This window comes from Crinia signifera, chromosome 8 (assembly GCF_055691185.1).
Source record: "Crinia signifera chromosome 8, ASM5569118v1, whole genome shotgun sequence".
Taxonomy (NCBI): Eukaryota; Metazoa; Chordata; class Amphibia; order Anura; family Myobatrachidae; genus Crinia; species Crinia signifera.
In genome coordinates this window covers 40706445-40726791 of record NC_139224.1, presented here as the reverse complement: position 1 = coordinate 40726791, position 20347 = coordinate 40706445, and the positions used below count along the sequence as shown (strand labels likewise).

General features: G+C 49.1%; 1 protein-coding gene across 5 annotated transcripts in view; it reads right to left on the bottom strand.

Annotated features, from left to right (window-relative positions):
• CACNA2D3 (calcium voltage-gated channel auxiliary subunit alpha2delta 3) overlaps window positions 1-20347 on the bottom strand; it is an 876035-nt gene that overhangs the window by 554886 nt on the left and 300802 nt on the right. For all 5 annotated transcript variants that reach the window (XM_083156212.1, XM_083156214.1, XM_083156213.1 and 2 more), the window contains one exon: window positions 10295-10354. In XM_083156212.1, coding sequence (XP_083012338.1) covers window positions 10295-10354 — 60 coding nt within the window. The remainder of the gene's footprint in view (window positions 1-10294; window positions 10355-20347) is intronic.

The window sequence follows — 20347 nt, the reverse complement described above, 5'->3', positions numbered from 1 at the left end:
AGTGGGGGTTGAAGCTGACCGTTTTTTTGCGAGTGCTTAGAAAAAAGCTGGGTATGCCTGGAAAAACTCTAGGAGTGGTGGTGGAAACGTAGGCTTGCGAAGCCGGCTTAGGGGGAGGGTGTGAGACGTCAGCTTCAGCCCGGATGTGACTGTTTTCATCAGTACTCAGTTAGTATCAGGTTATGCGGCGCCTGCAGTGACTTGTGCATCGTGTAAATATCATTGGATGGTTAGAAGGATTTCAAACATATTCGCACAAGTGTGCACCCATACACATCCATGCGCACAGGTGGGATTTCAAGGCGGCGGCTTAACTGATTGTTGGCTGCTGCGAATTCGCAGCCGTTCGATCAGGTCTGAATGAGGCCCTTAGTCCCAATTCATGAACCTTAGAAGGGGTAATGCTTGTCCAGTTTAGAAGTGGGTGTGCTTAGCCATAATGTACAAGTAATTGGACTTGGGCCATGGCTTGTCCAGATTGTGGCTTAATTGCTTCTAACTCGACTTTGACAAATGTTGGAGGTAGGCAAAGTTCAGTATCAAGCCACCACAAATGTAGGAGCCGGACTTGAGGCAAAGCCTAGGGGTAGGCTCCCCTGACAGGGTTTGTAGGGAGCTGATTAGCAGGATAGTCATAGAAGGGGTGTCAAAGGAGAGGGTCATAGGGGGAGGGGCTTAACGGGGTGTTGGAAGGGTTTATAAGCAGGGTTCAGGCGGGAAATAGGGGTCACTGGGAGAATTTTTCAACAGCTAAGCAGCTCTGGCATCTCCCATGGCTTCCCCAGGCGACGCTGATGCGGAGGTATCCGCTGCGCTTGCTGCCCTTAGGGAGGCAGCGGGCACTAGAGGGGCTGATTGGCTGCAGCAGCAGATGTCCGGTCTGCTGGGGGGACTGGGAGCAGCAACGCAAGAGGCGGCTTCAGCGGGCGCACGGCCTCGGAGGTCTAGGCCTCCGGAGCGCTTCAGCCCATCGGTGTCCCCCAGGGTTCAGCGCCGTTCACGGAGCCCCGTCAGGGACCCTCCAGGCCGGGCTGCGGGCCGGGCACCTTCCGCCCGCAGGACCAGGTCTGGGAGGAATCCAGCTAGCAGGCGGAACCCTCCGCGTGGGGGGGATCCCCCCCCCCGTGCATGAAGATCCGGCGGTGCGGGGTACTGGACCTGGAGCGGCGGGGCATGCGGTGCATGCCGCTGCCCAGCGCGGGGTGAGTCGTGCCAGGGGGGCAGAAGTACGGGCTGAGGAACGCAGGCCTGGTACACGGAGCGAGCGGCGCCCATCTGGCTCCGCCTCCAGTGAGGTCACGCCGGCTGTCGCTGTACCTGAGGGTCGCGATGACAGGAGAAGTGAGATGCCACCGTCAGCAGATGATGGAGAAGTACCTGGTCCTTCCACATTGGCTGGGGCCCGTCAGGACGCTGGATCTGCGGCTGCTGGGTTCACAGCCCCCAGGCAGCCTGGTGAGTCTGTCTCTATGTCTGTTAATGCTTTAGCGCAGAGTCAGGGGGGGGAGGGTTAGCCCTCCAAGGGGAGATGAGCAGGGGTTTTACTGAATTGTTGAGTGGTTTTGCAGATTGGTTGGCTGGTTTGCGGCAGGGGGCGGGGCCGTCCCCGGCAGCGGCGTGGGTGCCGCAGAATGCGGGCACACCAGCCAGCAGTAGCGTGCCAGTCAGCAGTAGTGTGCCGATTAGCAGTGGGGTGCCGGCTAGCAGCGGGGTGCCGGTGGCCGGCGGTGGGCAAAGCAGCAGCAGTGCAGGGGCACAAGGGAGCAGTGGGGAGACGCAGGAAGAGAGTGGGAGGCTCAGTGACACTGCAAAAGGGGAGGTGTATGTCTGTTTTGAGGGGCCATTGGGGGCCCACCTGAAGCAAGAAGTGAGGGAGAAGATTTGGAAAGGGGAATACGTAGATATATTTTCACTGCTCCCTTTGGAGCGCTTTAATCTGGATAGGCCCCGTAAGGAGGAGAAGAAGGAGGAGGAGGAACGTCGGCGGTATCGGCTGATACCGCGGTCGTTCACGAACTGGTTACAAGCATTTGCTATTTTAGCTAGCGTGATTGGGGATAGGGGAGGCGCACCGTGTGTATGGGGGCCTGGCTTGGCTCCGGTACGATGAACAGTTTAGACAGAGGAAGGCGGTGCGCCCTAACATACGTTGGGACCATAAGGATATTGCTTTATGGTTAAAGGTGACGGCTCCCATGAAAAGCGGGCAGCCCTTTCGTGGGGACGGGGGGGCGAGGGAGGCCACAAACGGGACGGCCATGCAGAAGGGACTCTGTTTTGCCTTCAACGACGGGTCATGCCGGTTTGGGGCAAAATGCAAATTTAAGCATGAATGTTCCTCGTGTGGAGGGACCCATGGTGCAAATAAATGCTTCAGGGGGAAGTCACGGGACGGTAATTCAAAAGGGGGAGACGCTGGTTCGGCTGGAAAGGATGCTGGGCTATCTACGTAGATATCCCGACCAGCAGACAGCCGCGTTGTTGGAGGAGGGGTTTAAGGAAGGTTTTAAGATACCTTCCGATGTGCGGGTTTCAGGGGTTTTTAGGAGGAATTTGAAGTCCGCAAGGGAACACCCAGAAGTGGTTCGGGATAAATTGTTTAAGGAGGTACAGCTGGGTCGTATGGCGGGACCTTTTGGGTCGCCACCATGGCCAGATTTGATAGTCTCACCTTTAGGGGTGGTGCCTAAAAAGGAGGCGAACAAGTTTCGTCTTATACACCATTTATCTTTTCCAAAAGGGGCGTCGGTCAATGATGGCATTGACCCCGACATCTGCTCGGTGGTTTATACATCGTTTGACGCGGCTGTTCAGTGGGTGAAGCGGTTTGGGAAAGGGGCCCGGTTGGCAAAAACTGATATTGAATCGGCATTTCGTTTGCTGCCGGTTCACCCAACTAGTTTGCGTTTGTTAGGATGTTGTTGGGACGGGGAGTTTTTTGTTGATCGATGTTTACCGATGGGTTGCTCCTTGTCGTGTGCTTATTTTGAGGCCTTTAGTTCCTTTTTGGAGTGGGTGGTTAAGGATGTCTCTGGGTGCAGTTCAGTTATTCATTACCTAGATGACTTCTTATGTATTGGTCCTGGGGGGACTGGGGTATGCGACTTGTTGTTGAGGACGGTTGAAAGGGTGGCGGCAGACTTTGGGGTCCCGCTTGCACCTGGTAAGACGGAGGGCCCGGCGACAGTGATCAGTTTTTTGGGTATTGTCATTGATACCGAGAATATGGAGTGCCGCTTGCCCGAGGAGAAACTGCTGGGTTTGAAGGCTGAGGTAGGGAGGGCATTGCTGGTGAAGAAAATTAGATTGCGGGAATTGCAGTCCTTGCTGGGTAAATTAAACTTCGCGTGTCGCATTATGCCTATGGGCCGCATATTCAGCAGGAGGCTGGCAGCAGCGACAGCAGGGGTGGTTCTTCCTCATCATTTTGTCAGATTAGGTAGTGAATTGAAAGGTGACTTGCGGGTATGGGCAACATTTTTGGAGGCTTTTAACGGCAGAGCTTTGTGGATGTCGGACGCATGCGTGGCCACGGAGCTAGACCTCTTCACAGACGCGGCCGGGAGTGGCGGTTTTGGGGCATATTGCCAGGGACATTGGTGTGTAGGCCGGTGGCCTGAGTCTTGGGTGCAGAGGGGCATGGTAAAAAACTTGGCATTGTTGGAGTTGTTTCCTATTTTGGTTGCAGTAGTGGTTTGGGGGGAGTTGTTCCGCAATAGGAAGATTTGTTTTCACTGCGATAATTTAGGGGTTGTCATGGCCATTAACCAATTGTCGGCATCTTCACCGCCAGTGGTCACTATTTTGCAGCAGTTAGTATTGGAATGTCTGGCGTTGAATTTGTGGGTGGTGGCGAGGCACGTCCCCGGTGTCTCTAACGGTATTGCGGATTCTTTATCTCGTTCACAGTGGGAGCGTTTCCGGGAGTTGACGCCAGAGGCGGACAGGGAGGGGACCGGGTTCCCGAGTCAGCTCTGGGATCTGCTGGACGGGTAGTTGACCAGCTCATCAGGGAATCTTTGGCCCCGAATACATGGTCGGCGTATAATCAGGACTGGCGGAGCTGGTTGGAATGGCGTGAGGTAGCAGGTTTGAAGGAGGATGACGATGAGTTGGCCGTTCTGTTATATATAGGCCATTGTAAGGAGATTGGTTGGTCAGTGGCAAAAATCACGCGCTGCATGGCGGGCTTGGCTTTTGGGTTTCGTGCAGGCGGTAGGCCTGATGTCACTAAGAATTTCCTGATTGCGCAAGCATTGAAAGGTTGGAGGAGAGGCCATGTGGTACAGGATCAGAGAAGGCCGGTTTCCTTTCAGTTGTTGCAGAATATGGGAGTGAAGTTAGGGGCGGTTTGTAGTTCCAATTTCGAGGAAAGGTTGTTCGGGGTTGCCTTCTCGCTTGCCTTCTTCGGCGCATTGCGGATAGGTGAGCTCGTGAGTCCAAGTGTGTCCAGGCCGGGGGGCTTGTTGGAAGAGGATGTAGATTTATACTCGGATAGGGTGGAGCTATTGGTGAGGAGGTCAAAGACGGATCAGTTAGGGAGGGGGAAGAGGGTAGTTCTCTTCTCAGTACCAGGGTCGGATATGTGCCCGGTGGGACGGCTAAGGAGGTTTAAGGAAGTCAGAGTGGGCAGGGGAAGTGATCCTTTGTTGGTGCATGCAAATGGGTCCTTTTTGTCACGGTTCCAGTTCACAAGTGTGTTTAGAGCAGTCCTGCGGACGTTGGGCCTCAAGGGGGAGGAATACGCTGGTCACTCTTTCCGTATTGGGGCCGCAACTGAGGCTGCTAGAATGGGGTTTGGTGATGAGTTAATTAAGCGTATTGGGCGGTGGGAATCGTCTCGTTTTCGTTCTTATGTTCGCTTAGGGGATTGTTGAGGTTGACTGCGTGTTTTCTGTTTTTAGGGCAGTCTCCGTGCCTGATTTGGATTTTAGGACATTCATATGTCTTTTGGGGAGCTTTAGGGGCGGATGTCAGACCGAACGGCCGCCAGCTGGGTTTGGATAGAGAGGAGGCATTGGTCCGCTGGCTGGGGAAGCGCGGTATGGTATGGAGTGGAGTATTGCAGGAATTTCACCGTTTTGTTCGACTCGATAGGGCTCCCGATATATTAGTGTTGCATGTGGGTGGGAACGACCTTGGGGGCAGACCATTTAGGGAGTTGATACGGGATATCAAGTTTGATCTCCTGCGTTTATGGGCAATGTTTCCGGAAGGGATCACGGTTTGGTCGGACATTGTGCCACGCCAATATTGGAGGGATGCAAGGTCGGCTGACAAGCTCAATAAGGCACGGATTAAAGTTAACAGGGCGATTGGGCGTTTTATGGCCAGGAACGGGGCTGTGGTGGTGAGGCACAGGGAACTGGAGTCTGGTGCCGGGGCATTTTGGAGAGGGGACGGTGTGCACCTGAATGCTGTAGGGATAGATATTTGGTCTTTGGGACTACAAGAGGGAGTTGAAACAGCGTTCCGGATGTGGGGGGGGCGCACGGGGTTAAGGGTTTAATCCCGTGCTTGGTGGCGGAGGGGGGTCCTCGAGGTTAGTGGCATTGAGGCTTAATTATGCGGCGGGGAGGGCCCCATGAGGGGGCTGGACTCCCCTGGGTGAGGTTAAGTAATGAGCACTGGGTGTTGACAATTGGTGCCCTCGAGCCAATCGCTATCGGCTGGGGGTAAGAACTCCTGGAAGTGCTTGAACGTGTGGATAAATTTATTGGGGGCCTCGGGGACCACCTCCGTGGGGAATGTTTTGGTTATTGTTAAACTTGTATTGTTTCAATAAAGATGGCCGCTGTGGCCAATTTTATCCAACAGGAGAGTTGTGTCATTTTTGGGTGGATATATGGGCACAGCGATTAGACAATACCCTGTCATGTAGGAGCCGGACTTGAGGCAAAGCCTAGGGGTAGGCTCCCCTGACAGGGTTTGTAGGGAGCTGATTAGCAGGATAGTCATAGAAGGGGTGTCAAAGGAGAGGGTCATAGGGGGAGGGGCTTAACGGGGTGTTGGAAGGGTTTATAAGCAGGGTTCAGGCGGGAAATAGGGGTCACTGGGAGAATTTTTCAACAGCTCCCACCCACCCTCCCTATTTTTTAGAAGGTTAGGTAAAATAATTGATAGAATGTCTTTTTGTCACAGTGGCCTGTGCGGAGGGGGGTCCTCGAGGTTAGTGGCATTGAGGCTTAATTATGCGGCGGGGAGGGCCCCATGAGGGGGCTGGACTCCCCTGGGTGAGGTTAAGTAATGAGCACTGAGTGTTGACAATTGGTGCCCTCGAGCCAATCGCTATCGGCTGTGGGTAAGAACTCCTGGAAGTGCTTGAACGTGTGGATAAATTTATTGGGGGCCTCGGGGACCACCTCCGTGGGGAATGTTTTGGTTATTGTTAAACTTGTATTGTTTCAATAAAGATGGCCGCTGTGGCCAATTTTATCCAACAGGAGAGTTGTGTCATTTTTGGGTGGATATATGGGCACAGCGATTAGACAATACCCTGTCAGGAGTGTATGATGACGTTATGACAGGTGGAAAAAATTGGTGTAAGCTGCACTATTTGGTGGGCAATGCACCACAGCTACTGTAAGTCTCACATCAGAGTGCACCCCCCCCCCCCCACACACACACACACACATACACACACACACACATACCCCTTTACAAACCTTAAAAAGATTTCTATTTGTCATCTAAAATACTGCTGGGTTTACCCTTATTTATGGCATAAATAAATCATGAGTATTATTTAAGAGAGGTTTGGTCACATTTTTAAGGGAATTTTATTTTATTTGGAAAACACAAATATTTTCTTTTGCAGTTGAACTATAATGAAGCAATACAAAATAGTTTTATTCAATAATAAGGTAGCGAACAAGTGGATTGACCTCTGTGCCCACAGTCCGACTCCTGGGGCTTTGGAAGACCCCGAGTGCTTTCAGCAAAGCTGGTAGCCATTGCTGAGGGGTTGATACTGTAGCTGTGACTTCTTTACAGAACCACAATGACCAGCCTTGGTTTGATATCTATTATAGCAGACAGATTTCACCATCATTGGTCTTCCTGTCCCCAGTGTCTCTTCCCTCTCCATCCCTGGCTGCTGCTGCGCGGCTCCTCCTCCCTGCACCCGGAAGGTCACTGGTCCGTGCAGGAGCAGGAGGCTGCCCGAACACAGGTGAGGGGGAGCTGTGTGGGTCCGGGCGGGTTGGCAACGGAACAGTGACTTAGCAACTGGCCCAGTTAATTAAGTCTGGGTAATTACAAATCACCCCCCCCCCCCCTCCCCTCAGAATGCCTGTGGCCACACAGCCTATGGGCACAGTCATGTGTTACAGGGGTGTGTCTAGCATGTCCTATGCCATGGCAGGCCTGCAATTCTCCCAACCAACACCATCATGCTATACTGAGTTGTGAAATTAGGACTGTCTTGCCGACAACGGAACATTTGGGAGTTGTTCCAAGGCAGTAGCATAAGATTACTGTGTCCCCCTCCCCACCGCAAGAAGTTTGGCATCCACCGTCCTGTTGCTGTAGGTGAACCCCGCACATACGGTCACCAGTGTGTGTCAAAGGATTCTCTTCTCCATTCTGCCTCTGTCCTCTGCTGCCGCTGGGCTCCCATCACACATGCTGACAAGAAAAATGTCGCTCCTAAAATGTCCGCTGCCTCATAGAAGACATTTACTATAGATACTAATAGGAGTCAGCGGTCATTTTGGGAGGGACATTTTCATTGCCTGCAGGCGAAATGGGACCTTAGTGGTAGCGGCACAGGTGTGTATAGGCAGGTGGAAAGGAGGCAGAATGGGGGAGGGCTGAGAGGGGGAGGAGTGGGGAATCCCCTGAATCCCATAACAACTAGCAGGTACCTGGGGTCGGCAGTATTAACAATAGCCAGGCAGACCCCTAACTAACGCCCACAAGCCACCCACTCCTTCCAAGCCTCCATGGGGTCAGTGGGGACTAGTGATAAGCCTCTGTTCCAAGGCCATATTGCATTTTGTAATTTGGGCCTTTTGTAAACAAATCACAAAGATTTCCCCCAACCTGCCATCAACACAGTTATTTTTCTTTCATTCTACGACTATTGTCTAGTTATGATAAAATACGTAAAAAAAAATAATAATGAACAAATATTCTCCCACGGAAATTATCAGTTATATGCAAATTTGCTAAAATTCTCTTAATCAGGACATAATAACTATTTAAGAAACAAGCGTGAACTGTCTGATGCCAAGCACTGTCTCACAATAGTAGTTTTCTAAAAGATCATCAGGAAAAATTGCCTTCAGGCACCAAGTAAAAGATTTTGTATATTGCATTAAAACAAAAGGAAGAAAATGAGCTCAGAGTGAATTAACGATGCGCGATGGAGCCAAGTCACATGTAAATGGCTGGAGGGAAAGCACCATGCACCCCCCATACAGTTCACATAGGGCCAATACTAAGAGCTGTTACTACATGATCTGCATTCAGGCATCTTGTAGAAATGTTTTACATGGACAAAAAAAGTACACTTGGACAGTACAGAACACAGAATTCTGCTAGCCTTTCATGTAGGAGACAGAGGTCCCAAAGAGAGACTCTAACTGCTGACATTCGCCAAGGACTAATCGATTATCACCCTTAAAATTGGTCTTAGTATAGGACCAACATGAACGGTGTAGGAGACATCCCAGTGTAGGAGATGTACTATGAGTATATATGGTTATAATAATTATTTCTACTTGTACAACTTATATCAGAAAATGTGATTGATTGCCAATTAGTATTTAGAAATTGGAGAATCTTTATCTCCACCAAAGAAAAGGATCTCTACTAATTTCATTCGCCTAGAAAATCATGAGTTCAAAAACACAATGGCCCTTATTCTGGTTGGTGCAGTAATATCCGCGTGCGTTCGTGCCGCCGATGTTTTGTGTCTGCGCATGTGCAGAGGCGTCTCTGCGCATGAGCGAGCGGGACGCACGACCAAATCCCGCATGAAATGTGAACACTCCGAACAGGGGGTGGAGAGGGGCGTGAAGGGCTATTTGGGCTCATTACCATATGCATACGCCCCGCGTTTCATGGGCGTTCCCATGCAAACGCTGGGCGTACGTATGGTAATGCGGCCGTGACGCACGTGTATGGGGCGGACATATGACATCGCCGGATGTCAGCTGCCCGCCCAGATCCCTGCTTTTGCACGGAAAAATGTCTGTGTGGTCTGAGGTTGCGGGAGCTGGTGGACCACTCGGTCCTGCATTCGATGGTCTGCGACCATCGAATGATGGGGGAGGTTCCCTGAGATGGAGGAGGCGTATTCCATGAAAAATACACGTGCGGTCCGTTCGGCCAGCTTCTTACCGCGTACAGACGGAGTTGGCGATCTGTATGGAAGGCGGGGTTTCGCACGCACGGTCCTGGCCGCATATTCGGATCCTGATCAGAATAAGGGCCAATAGGAGATGTTAATGGTTCCCCTGATGAAGTCTATCTAGACTAAACGCGTCGGGGCATTACTGTACTGCTTTAACATCTATGACTTTAATAAACTTTTACCTTGGAAGAATTTCTGCCTCATTTGGATGGATTTATTATAAGTTGGAGGTGCCGTACCACTATTGGGAATATATTGTGGTTTGTTGTTTCCTAACCCTCAGGGAACACTGTGGTCTAGCAGCTGTTTTTATTTATTTTTGAAAGAATCTACAACAAATATAAGCTCGTCTTTGAGTATTGGGTTTCATATATATATAACATTGATTATTTATTGTAGGTATTAGATATTCACTTTGCGCTTCAATTTGACAAAATAATATATCAATCTGTGAACAATGTGTAACTACAGTATACTGCCGTACTACTGTACATAGGGGGTTATTCTAGTTCACTCGCAAAGGCACAATCACTCTCTAATGGACAAAACCATATGCACTGCAGGTGGGGCTGATGTAACATGTGCAGCGATAGTTACATTTGGGTGTTTTAATGTTTCTGTGCAGGATAAATACTGGCTGTTTTACTTTTACACTGCAATATAGATACAGTATCAGTTCAAGTACAAACTCACCCCAAATGTAACTCTCTCTGCACATGTTACATCAGCCCCACCTGCAGTGAATATGGTGTTGTCCATTAGAGAGTGATTGTGCCTTTCCGAGTGAACTAGAATAACCCCCATAGTGTAAAATGAGAGATACAACGTCAGTGGAAATAATCACATAACAATGACATTAAAGAATGTCATTATTAACATCACAGTTAAAGTTATTAAAAGTTTGAACCCCCTAAGGAACAGGTGTGAGTAACCTACCTGCAAATCAGCATCAAATTCGTGTTTAAGATGGGCCTCCTCTGCTGCTTCCACAAGTCTCTGGAAGAAAAGAAAGATGTCAAAGTTATTGGAATCTTAAATAACATCTCACCAAACATGTAAGTACTGATCTCCCGATTAACCTGTGAGCTGTTATCTCCCCATTCACCTATGAGCAGTGATCTCCCCATTCAGCTGTGAGCAGGTATCTGCCCATCCACCTGTGAGCAGTGATCTCCCCATTCACCTGTGAGCAGAGATCTCCCAATTCACCTGTGAGCAGAGATCCCCCCATCCACCTGTGAGCAGAGTTCCCCACATCCAGCTGTGAGTACTTAACTCTGATTAACCTGTGAGTTCTTATCTCCCCAACCACCCACATGAGAGTAGTGATCTCCCTCATTCAGCTATGAGAGTGATCTCCCCACCCACCTGTGAGCAGTGATCTCCTCACCCACCTGAGAGTAGTGATCTCCCTCATTCAGCTGGAAGCAGTGATTTTTACATTCACCTGTGAGCAGTGATCTCCCATTCACCTGTGAGTAGGGATCTCCCCATCCACCTGTGAGCAGTAATCTCCCATTCACCTGTGAGCAGTAATCTCCCATTCACCTGTGAGCAGTGATCTCCCCATTCACCTGTGAGCAGTGATCTCCCCATTCACCTCTGAGTAGGGATCTCCCCATCCACCTGTAAGCAGTGATCTCTCATTCACCTGTGAGCAGTGATCTCCCCATTCACCTGTGAGCAGTGATCTCCCCATTCACCTGTGAGCAGTGATCTCCCCATTCACCTGTGAGCAGTGATCTCCCCATTCACCTGTGAGCAGTGATCTCCCCATTCACCTGTGAGCAGTGATCTCCCTAACCACCTGTGAGCAGTGATCTCCCCATTCACCTGTGAGCAGTGATCTCCCCATTCACCTGTGAGTAGTGATCTCCCCATTCACCTGTGAGCAGTGATCTCCCTAACCACCTGTGAGCAGTGATCTCCCCATTCACCTGCGAGCAGTGATCTCCCCATTCACCTGTGAGCAGTGATCTCCCCATTCACCTGTGAGCAGTGATCTCCCCATTCACCTGTGAGCAGTGATCTCCCTAACCACCTGTGAGCAGTGATCTCCCCATTCACCTGTGAGCAGTGATCTCCCCATTCACCTGTGAGCAGTGATCTCCCTAACCACCTGTGAACAGTGATCTCCCTAACCACCTGTGAGCAGTGATCTCCCCATTCACCTGTAAGCAGTGATCTCCCTAACCACCTGTGAGCAGTGATCTCCCCATTCACCTGTAAGCAGTGATCTCCCTAACCACCTGTGAGCAGAGATCTCCCTAACCACCTGTGAGCAGTGATCTCCCCATTCACCTGTGAGCAGTGATCTCCCCATTCACCTGTGAGCAGTGATCTCCCATTCACCTGTGAGTAGGGATCTCCCCATCCACCTGTGAGCAGTAATCTCCCATTCACCTGTGAGCAGTAATCTCCCGTTCACCTGTGAGCAGTGATCTCCCCATTCACCTGTGAGCAGTGATCTCCCCATTCACCTGTGAGCAGTGATCTCCCCATTCACCTGTGAGTAGGGATCTCCCCATCCACCTGTAAGCAGTGATCTCTCATTCACCTGTGAGCAGTGATCTCCCCATTCACCTGTGAGCAGTGATCTCCCCATTCACCTGTGAGCAGTGATCTCCCCATTCACCTGTGAGCAGTGATCTCCCCATTCACCTGTGAGCAGTGATCTCCCTAACCACCTGTGAGCAGTGATCTCCCCATTCACCTGTGAGCAGTGATCTCCCCATTCACCTGTGAGCAGTGATCTCCCTAACCACCTGTGAGCAGTGATCTCCCCATTCACCTGCGAGCAGTGATCTCCCCATTCACCTGTGAGCAGTGATCTCCCCATTCACCTGTGAGCAGTGATCTCCCCATTCACCTGTGAGCAGTGATCTCCCTAACCACCTGTGAGCAGTGATCTCCCCATTCACCTGCGAGCAGTGATCTCCCCATTCACCTGTAAGCAGTGATCTCCCTAACCACCTGTGAGCAGTGATCTCCCCATTCACCTGTAAGCAGTGATCTCCCTAACCACCTGTGAGCAGAGATCTCCCTAACCACCTGTGAGCAGTGATCTCCCCATTCACCTGTGAGCAGTGATCTCCCCATTCACCTGTGAGCAGTGATCTCCCTAACCACCTGTGACCAGTGATCTCCCTAACCACCTGTGACCAGTGATCTCCCTAACCACCTGTGAGCAGTGATCTCCCCATTCACCTGTAAGCAGTGATCTCCCTAACCACCTGTGAGCAGTGATCTCCCCATTCACCTGTAAGCAGTGATCTCCCTAACCACCTGTGAGCAGAGATCTCCCTAACCACCTGTGAGCAGTGAGCTATCCTATTAGCTCCGATGCTGGCATCCTGATCCCCCTATCATGTCTGAAGATCATAGTTCTTGATAAACCGCCCTTCCTACACACGGCTTCAGGAACTTATTTCAGATCCTATGTGTTGATTGCGGCACATTTTTTCAGTCAAAGAAAATGGGCTGTAATATGATAGCATGATACCATCGGGCTCAGATCGCAATTCTGAAAGAATTATCGGGGCTAATAGGTACCCCTATATGAATTTTTAACCAAAAACATATTAATTTAATGGGCAGAAAAAATGGGTGCTTATTGAGCAGCCCAAAGCACAAAAAATGCGAAACAGACCCATTTTTGGGGATTGTTAAATGATCTTGGCTAATTGAATTCTCTCCTAGTTAAAACTGGTGTTTTCAGGCGATATCACACAAATATTATTTAATATATAGGCCCCATAATACCTTGATATTAAATCCTTAAAACCTCTACACTGGTAGCAATGAACTGAGTCACCTAATGACAGGTAGACAAATAAATCAATATCGCATTATATGGAAAGTCTATAAACATTATTATAAAGTACAATTACAGCATTATTTCACTATAATCCATTAGGAGAGTAGAGCGGGACATCACTAATCTGTATTGCTCTATTACATGAATAGGATCAATACTTCTCACAATGTGCTGATGTAGTTATTGAAACATTAACTTTCATCGGATGGGGATGTGAGCTTTGTTATAATATACTGTCTTCGTTTAAAGAAGAATGTTTTTGTTATTGAGGGGTATACAGTAAGTATCAGTGGCGGAAATGCCCTAGGACAGCAAAACTGGTGTTTGTGCAGTGGTGGCGCTTTACCTCATACATCAAGGGGAACTACCGTCAGCAAGTCTAATACTGTAGGATTCCCGCTCCTCTGTCAATAACGTACTTACCCAGGACTGCTGTGGTACACTTGTAATATGTAATACGCCACTGGTCAGCAGAAATCTTGACTAACTTGGGAGCAGTTCAAGTAGCCACAGATTCTGTGCCAGATTAAGATTATGCACATTTTACAGGATATACAGATGGAGTGCCTCTCATTCAGCGCCGGGGATCAAAAGAATACCCCCGCAGGTGATCGCCAGCTAAGAGGCACTCCATCTGACTTTGACGCAAGAGCCTCTCACCAACACGAATGTCCCAGTTTTTCAGTGGCAGGGGACGGAAACCCTGTCCGTCTCCACTTCAGGGAGACAGGTAGGGTTAGGTGGGGGTGCGGGGGGCTGCAGGCACTGACTGGGGAGCAGCATGGAGGCGGCGGAGGGTGGCGGTGAGCTCCGTCAGAAGGGGGCTGGCGGTTGGCGATCTGACTGCCAGCACCCATTACAGTGAGAGGCGCTCCATCTGTAGAAATATATACCTGATTATCTTCTTCTTCTTATTATTATTATTATTAATAATAATATTAACATGGAAATGGTAAGGTGGGGATGTTGTGCATTAATACTGCAGTTATGTGAACCCCATGAAGGAGTGAGGAAATCATCCAGAACCCAAAGGGCAGTATTCAATGAGAAAAATGACGACGTGCAGCGAATCCTGTTTAGGATTTGCTGCACATTCGCCACTGCCCGCCGCGTTCCGGAGCCTCGCCGGCTCCAGTATTCAACGAGTCAGGGGCTCGCTGCCCCTGACCGGCGAATTTTAACTTCTGCGGTGGATGCCACAGGGAGCCTGAGGACAGCGGCAGGCAGGGAGATGGAAGTCTCCCTGCCTGCCCCAGAAGTTTGTGGGGGGGAGGTGGGCTCCCCGGGTGCCAGGCAGCACAGGCTGCCCCCCGGGAGAGCCAGCAGGGAAGCAGATATTCACTACACCCGATCGTGCATATGGTAATGATCGGGTGCAGTGAATATATGAATATCTAATGAGCGGCTCGGCTCCGGCCCCCTGCTGGCTGCTGTGTAAAACAAAAATATGTATATTTTTTAATTAAATATATATTCATGTGCTTACAGCACATGAATAAAAATAGCATGTCCCTCCTCAGAATAAAAATCCTGATTTTTTTACACCAAATATAAAAAACAAAACACTTTATTTTAAAAGTTCACATTCCACTTTACCATAAAAAGATAGCGATTGCTACTCGGTGAATCATGGCGAAAAAAACCTTTAAAATGTATTCGCCATCTGGTCATTGAATAGGGTGATTCACCGTTTTAGTCAAAAATTTGCCGTACAGCACGAAAATAGCACAAAATCACCAGAAAACATGGAGAATTAGGCTCATTGAATACGGCCCAAAGTATTAATGGAGCAATTATTGCCAGTATGTATATTCACTAAATAAAATGATATATTGTATGTTGGGGCACAATAAAGCAAGCACATTGCTACATACATTTAGCTGCTATTGGGCCCAGAGCTGATTGGTCCCCGCCTTCTATCTTTACATGTGTTATATAATTTTTTGGTACTTGTTTCCTAGCACGGCCACAATCTTATGGATCGTGTACCTTTAAGTTAAGGTACACGATCCATACGATGGACCCGATTTCCTTTGAAATCAGGTCCATTTTGCCGGCTAGGAGACAACATCGGGGGCATCGCGTCGGTCGGGACCATTAACATTGGTCCCGACGCGACCGACGCGATGCCCCCGATATTTCCATAGGCTTCAATGTTAAAAAATATTTTAACATTGAAATCGTGTCGGGAAAGGTAAAATATCGGGGGCATCGCGTCGGTCGGGACCATTAACATAGGTCCCGACGCGATGCCCCCGATTTTTCCATAGGCTTCAATGTTAAAAGATTTTTTAACATTGAAATCGTGAAAAAATGTGAAAAATGTGAAATGGGCCAATATGACCCATTTCACATTATAGATGTCCCCGTCGTCACCCCACGATAGACGCCAACTCGAAGCGTGGCGAGCGCAGCGAGCCCGCGAGGGGCGGCGGTGCGCGTCCTCCGACCTTTTCATTCCCCTACTATCCACGTCGGCGTGGAGTTGAGAATAGAATAGTGTGGCGAGCGCAGCGAGCCACCGAGTCCGAAGCGTGGCGAGCGCAGGCGTATAACTTCACAGGTATACGCGTCCGCTCGCCACGCTTCGGGCTCGGTGGCTCGCTGCGCTTGCCACACTATTCTATTCTCAACTCCACGCCGACGTGGATAGTAGGGGAATGAAAAGGTCGGAGGACGCGCACCGCCGCCCCTCGCGGGCTCGCTGCGCTCGCCACGCTTCGGGATGGCGTCTATCGTGGGGTGGGGTGTACGCCGTGAAATTTGGGGGGGTTGGGAATATTTTACATTGAATCCAATGTAAAATCGGGTCCCAGGGACCCGATTTACATTTCATTCAATAAAAAAATCGGGTCGAAAATCGGTCGGTCGCGTCGATCGCATCGCATGCGACCAAATCGCATGCGATGCGATCGACCCGATTTTTCCGACACGACCACCCCGATGTAAATCGGTGTGGCCGTGCTAGGAAACAAGTACCAATTTTTTTACCATTGGGTGACACATTGGGGTCCTTACACATTATTGTCTAGTGGCCTATAATACTATCTACTTATGCACCTGGAGCTGCCATAATTATGCGGACCGGCATCCCTACAATGTGACATAATGTGCACTGGCATCCCTACAATGTGACATAATGTAAACTAGGACACATCTATATTAACATAATGAAGTACAGTAGTGCACACTATGGACATAAAATTTAGAAATTAATTAAAATTAATTAAAAACTAGGCAGTGTCTCTCTAGAAGCTCTAGAACCTGCAATAAAGTCTATAGCGATCACCTTAAAAATGTCTTGTCTTTATTGTCTATATTTTCCTGTTTAAAAACTTATAAATATTATAGGTTATTGGGAGGTGCATCCCAGGGATACTGTACTGTGTCCTGACATATTTGTTTTAATATATGATTTATTTTTCCTACAGTACCCTTCACCTAGTCTGGAACTGCAAACTAAAATCTCATGGAGACTTCTGTTACCTTGTCATGGTTTTTTAATCTAGTAGCAAAAAGTTGTGAACGCAGGCTTTTAATCCATTTTACGCAAGTTTCACTCAACTCATGGGCAATTTAATTGCCTAATTTATGTCTATAAAAGTACAGTGTTAAAAAACACCAGTCTGACCTTAATGGAGTTACTGTACAGATGAGCGAGGACCAGGCTGTTACAGCATCCAAGATTCATGTCAGTCACTCAGATTAACTATTATTTTTATATGGAAATGCTAATATATTATATAGTATATTATATAGCGTTGGATTTACAGAACATATGTTGTTTTTACTCAGTATTTAATGTGGAAATATTTTCTTTTGAGAAAATACTTTTTACGCTGGTTCCCACTAGATTTTAATTCAATGACTACAGTAGATTAGCCTCCGAAGGTGAAAGCCAAAGCAACAAACACCTGCATTTTGTGTAATTAAATCTAATGCACCAGAGCAGAAAGCCAGAGCCAAAGCCATAAACAATGAAATAAACTCAATTTTAGCATGTAATATAGGAACGTAGATAGCGAGTGAATTCCTCGGCAAAACGGATATATTACCCACACACAGAAATGATTCTTATAGATTAGCGTATCCAATCTCAAACATAAGATAAAAGAATATGAAATTCATTGGTTTTAATAAGTCGGTATTGACCTTTGATGATTGTACGGTACATTGTGTCTGTGCACACGCTAAGGGGAGAATTACGAGTGTACGAGTTTGTAAAGTAGCAATTTATTTTCATTTAAAGGTTAAAGTTAAACCATCTTTTTTGCTTTTGTTTACCTGGGATCGATCCCACCGGTAAATATATGGTATTTACTGTTCGCAACTGGTAGGATCTTATCAAATTTCTGTTCCAAAAAGAACGTTTTAAGAAATTGGAGATGAATACAGGTCGGGTCTCCCTTATCCGTGGATTCCGAAAACCGAAATATTCAGAAAACAGTGGTTTTTCCGACTATTTAATCCCCCCCCCCCCCCCCCCGGCCCCTTTTTTCATACTTACCTCGTCCCCAGATGTCCACGGGATCTTCTTCAGCGGCATCTCCCGTCCCACGGTCACAGGGGTGCATTATGCGAGTAAGCGGGCGTGCTGGTGACATCACTCGTATAATGCACCCCTGGGACTGGAGATGCCACTGAAGAGGATCCTGAAGGCCGCCGTGAATGCCGGGGGACACCGTGGACAGCGGGGGACCATCGGGGCACCACCAGGGGACCAGGGGGGAGATTCCTAAAACTCGCCGCCCAGCTCCGCCCCCATTCGCCGCCCATCGCAATCATAATCCTCGCATATGTTCTAACATATGCGATAATTATGGCAAAGGACAGCTCTTGCGTTAAGAGCTGTCCTTTGCGGTGAGAGTCGCTGGGTCCCAGCATGTCCCGGCGGCTCCCCCCTCCCACGCCCGGCGCTGCTGCTGCTGCGCCGGGCTCTCCTCCTCCCTGCACCCGGAAGAGGATCAGTGCAGGGAGGAGGTCACAGGTCCGGGCAGCACAGCTCTGTGCTGCCCGGACACAGGTGACGGGGAGATGCGGGGCGGCGGGTGTCCGTGCGGATTCAGTATTGAATCCCGGCGGTCGGGATCCCGGCGTTCAGAATCCCGACGCCGGAATCCCGACAGCTGAAATGCAGACAAGGGGGGGGCGTGGATCGCCCCCCCTTGCGGGCTCGCTGCGCTCGCCACGCAGCGGGCCCGGTGCCTCGCTACGCTCGGCACACTAATTTATTCTCCCTCCAGGGGTGTCGTGGACACCCACGGAGTGAGAATGTGTCGGCATTCAGCGGTCGGGATTCCGGCGTCGGGATTCTGAACGCCGGGATCCCGACCGCCGGGATTGTAACTGCATCCCGTCCGTGCGGGGCGGCGGTGGGTTTGCGTTAGAAGCCCATTGGCTTCTATGGGGCATCTCCAGATTTTTCTGGCGATGCCCCCCGCCGGGGAAACCCGGTGGGGGATGCTTAGAGCATCCCGAAATGCGGTAAAACCCCCGATAACGGGGGTTTTACCGCATTTTTACCTTAGAGAATCTCCCCCCAGGTGAGTATGGAAAAAAATGTATATTCCAAAATCACAAAAAATCCCTTATCCAAAATGTTTGTGGTCCCGAGCATTTCAGATAAGGGATGCTCAACCTGTATTATTTAATGTTTCCACCAGTGGTACTGAGACGGTGGATACTAATTTTCCTCTTCCTGTGTCCTTGTGTGTGTGTGTGTGGGGGGGGGGGGGCGCGATTGTACTTATTGGATCCTCCATGGAGCGTGTGACTGCTTTATTAATCTGAAACATGGCCACGCCCCCTTACATTAGGTCACTCCTTCTACGGCTATGAGTAACATGATATGCAGGATGAAAATGATCCCTGTGCCATCCATGCCCCTGAATTTATGACATCATGACATTACATTCACTTGGCGGACCGCCGGGACCAGGCAGAAGCAGAGCATCCGGAGTATTCTAGGAACCCCCTGGGCAGCTCTGCTGCAATGTCCAGAACCTCCTAATGACACGGCTGCAGGACGCTATTCCGGGCCATGCAGCAAAATACTTGTGCAGAGAACAGCGGTTACGGTATAAATGGTAGACAATGTCTAGGTCGAGAGTCACTAGGTTGACCATTAATGGTCAACAGTGACTAGGTCGACACCTTGAAATGGTCGACATGACGTTTTAGGTGTGTCTGTGTTGACATTTGTCAACATGGACACCGTATAAGTGCACCGCATCCCTTCACATTGCTCACTGCACTCGAGTATAGAACTCTCTGCGCTATACTATTATATTGACTCTCTATGGCCACTTGGATATTATAAAGATGAAAAACCACCTTTAAAAAAAACGAGAAAAACTCATGTCGACATAAGCGTGTGTCGACATATTGTCACTGTCGACCTTGGGTGTGTCCACCAATTCAAGGTATAGACCACTGGTGGTCAACCTAGTGACTGTGGCCCTAGATATCGTCTAGCCAGTGACCACATACCCGGTAGTGCAACAGTGCCGCTACCCTAAGCTCTGCACCAACTTCCAGTTATGGCCTTGGAGATATGTGACATAATAAAATAGTATTTTTGGTGACACATAATAAACATGTATTTTTGGATGATATCAATCTTTTTTTCCCAGGTATCAGTACAGTATATTAAAGAAAAATACATTATTTACAAAACAACAGGATGTCATCTGGCAATTGCACCTTACAGTCATGTGTATGTGCATTAGTAATTCCCAGGGGGCAAGCTATCAGCATTGTGGGAAATAAGAAGGCGAGAGCCAGAAAATGGAAATAATCATCCCCTATTAGTCGCTACTGAGCTACAACAGGATTTTGTGTTATCTGTGGTAAACAAGTTTCCACTTCACATTTATCAAGAGGTGATGTGCTCTAATATATAATGCGTATAATTACGCATTGGGATAAATACCGGTGTAAAAGCAGCATAAATAGCAGGCGGAGAGCTCTCTCAGGCTGTGGAACCCAATAAATGCTAGCACTTTCGTGATAACATACAGAACATACAGAAGGCGGTAACACAACCCTGGCCCTTATTCTGATCGGTGCGGATATTCCCGCATTCTTACGGTGCGGTCCGCACGCCACGGTGTTTTGCCGCGTGCGGCCATCGTCCGTAGAAACGCCCACGTGTCCTCCGCATTCGGACGGAC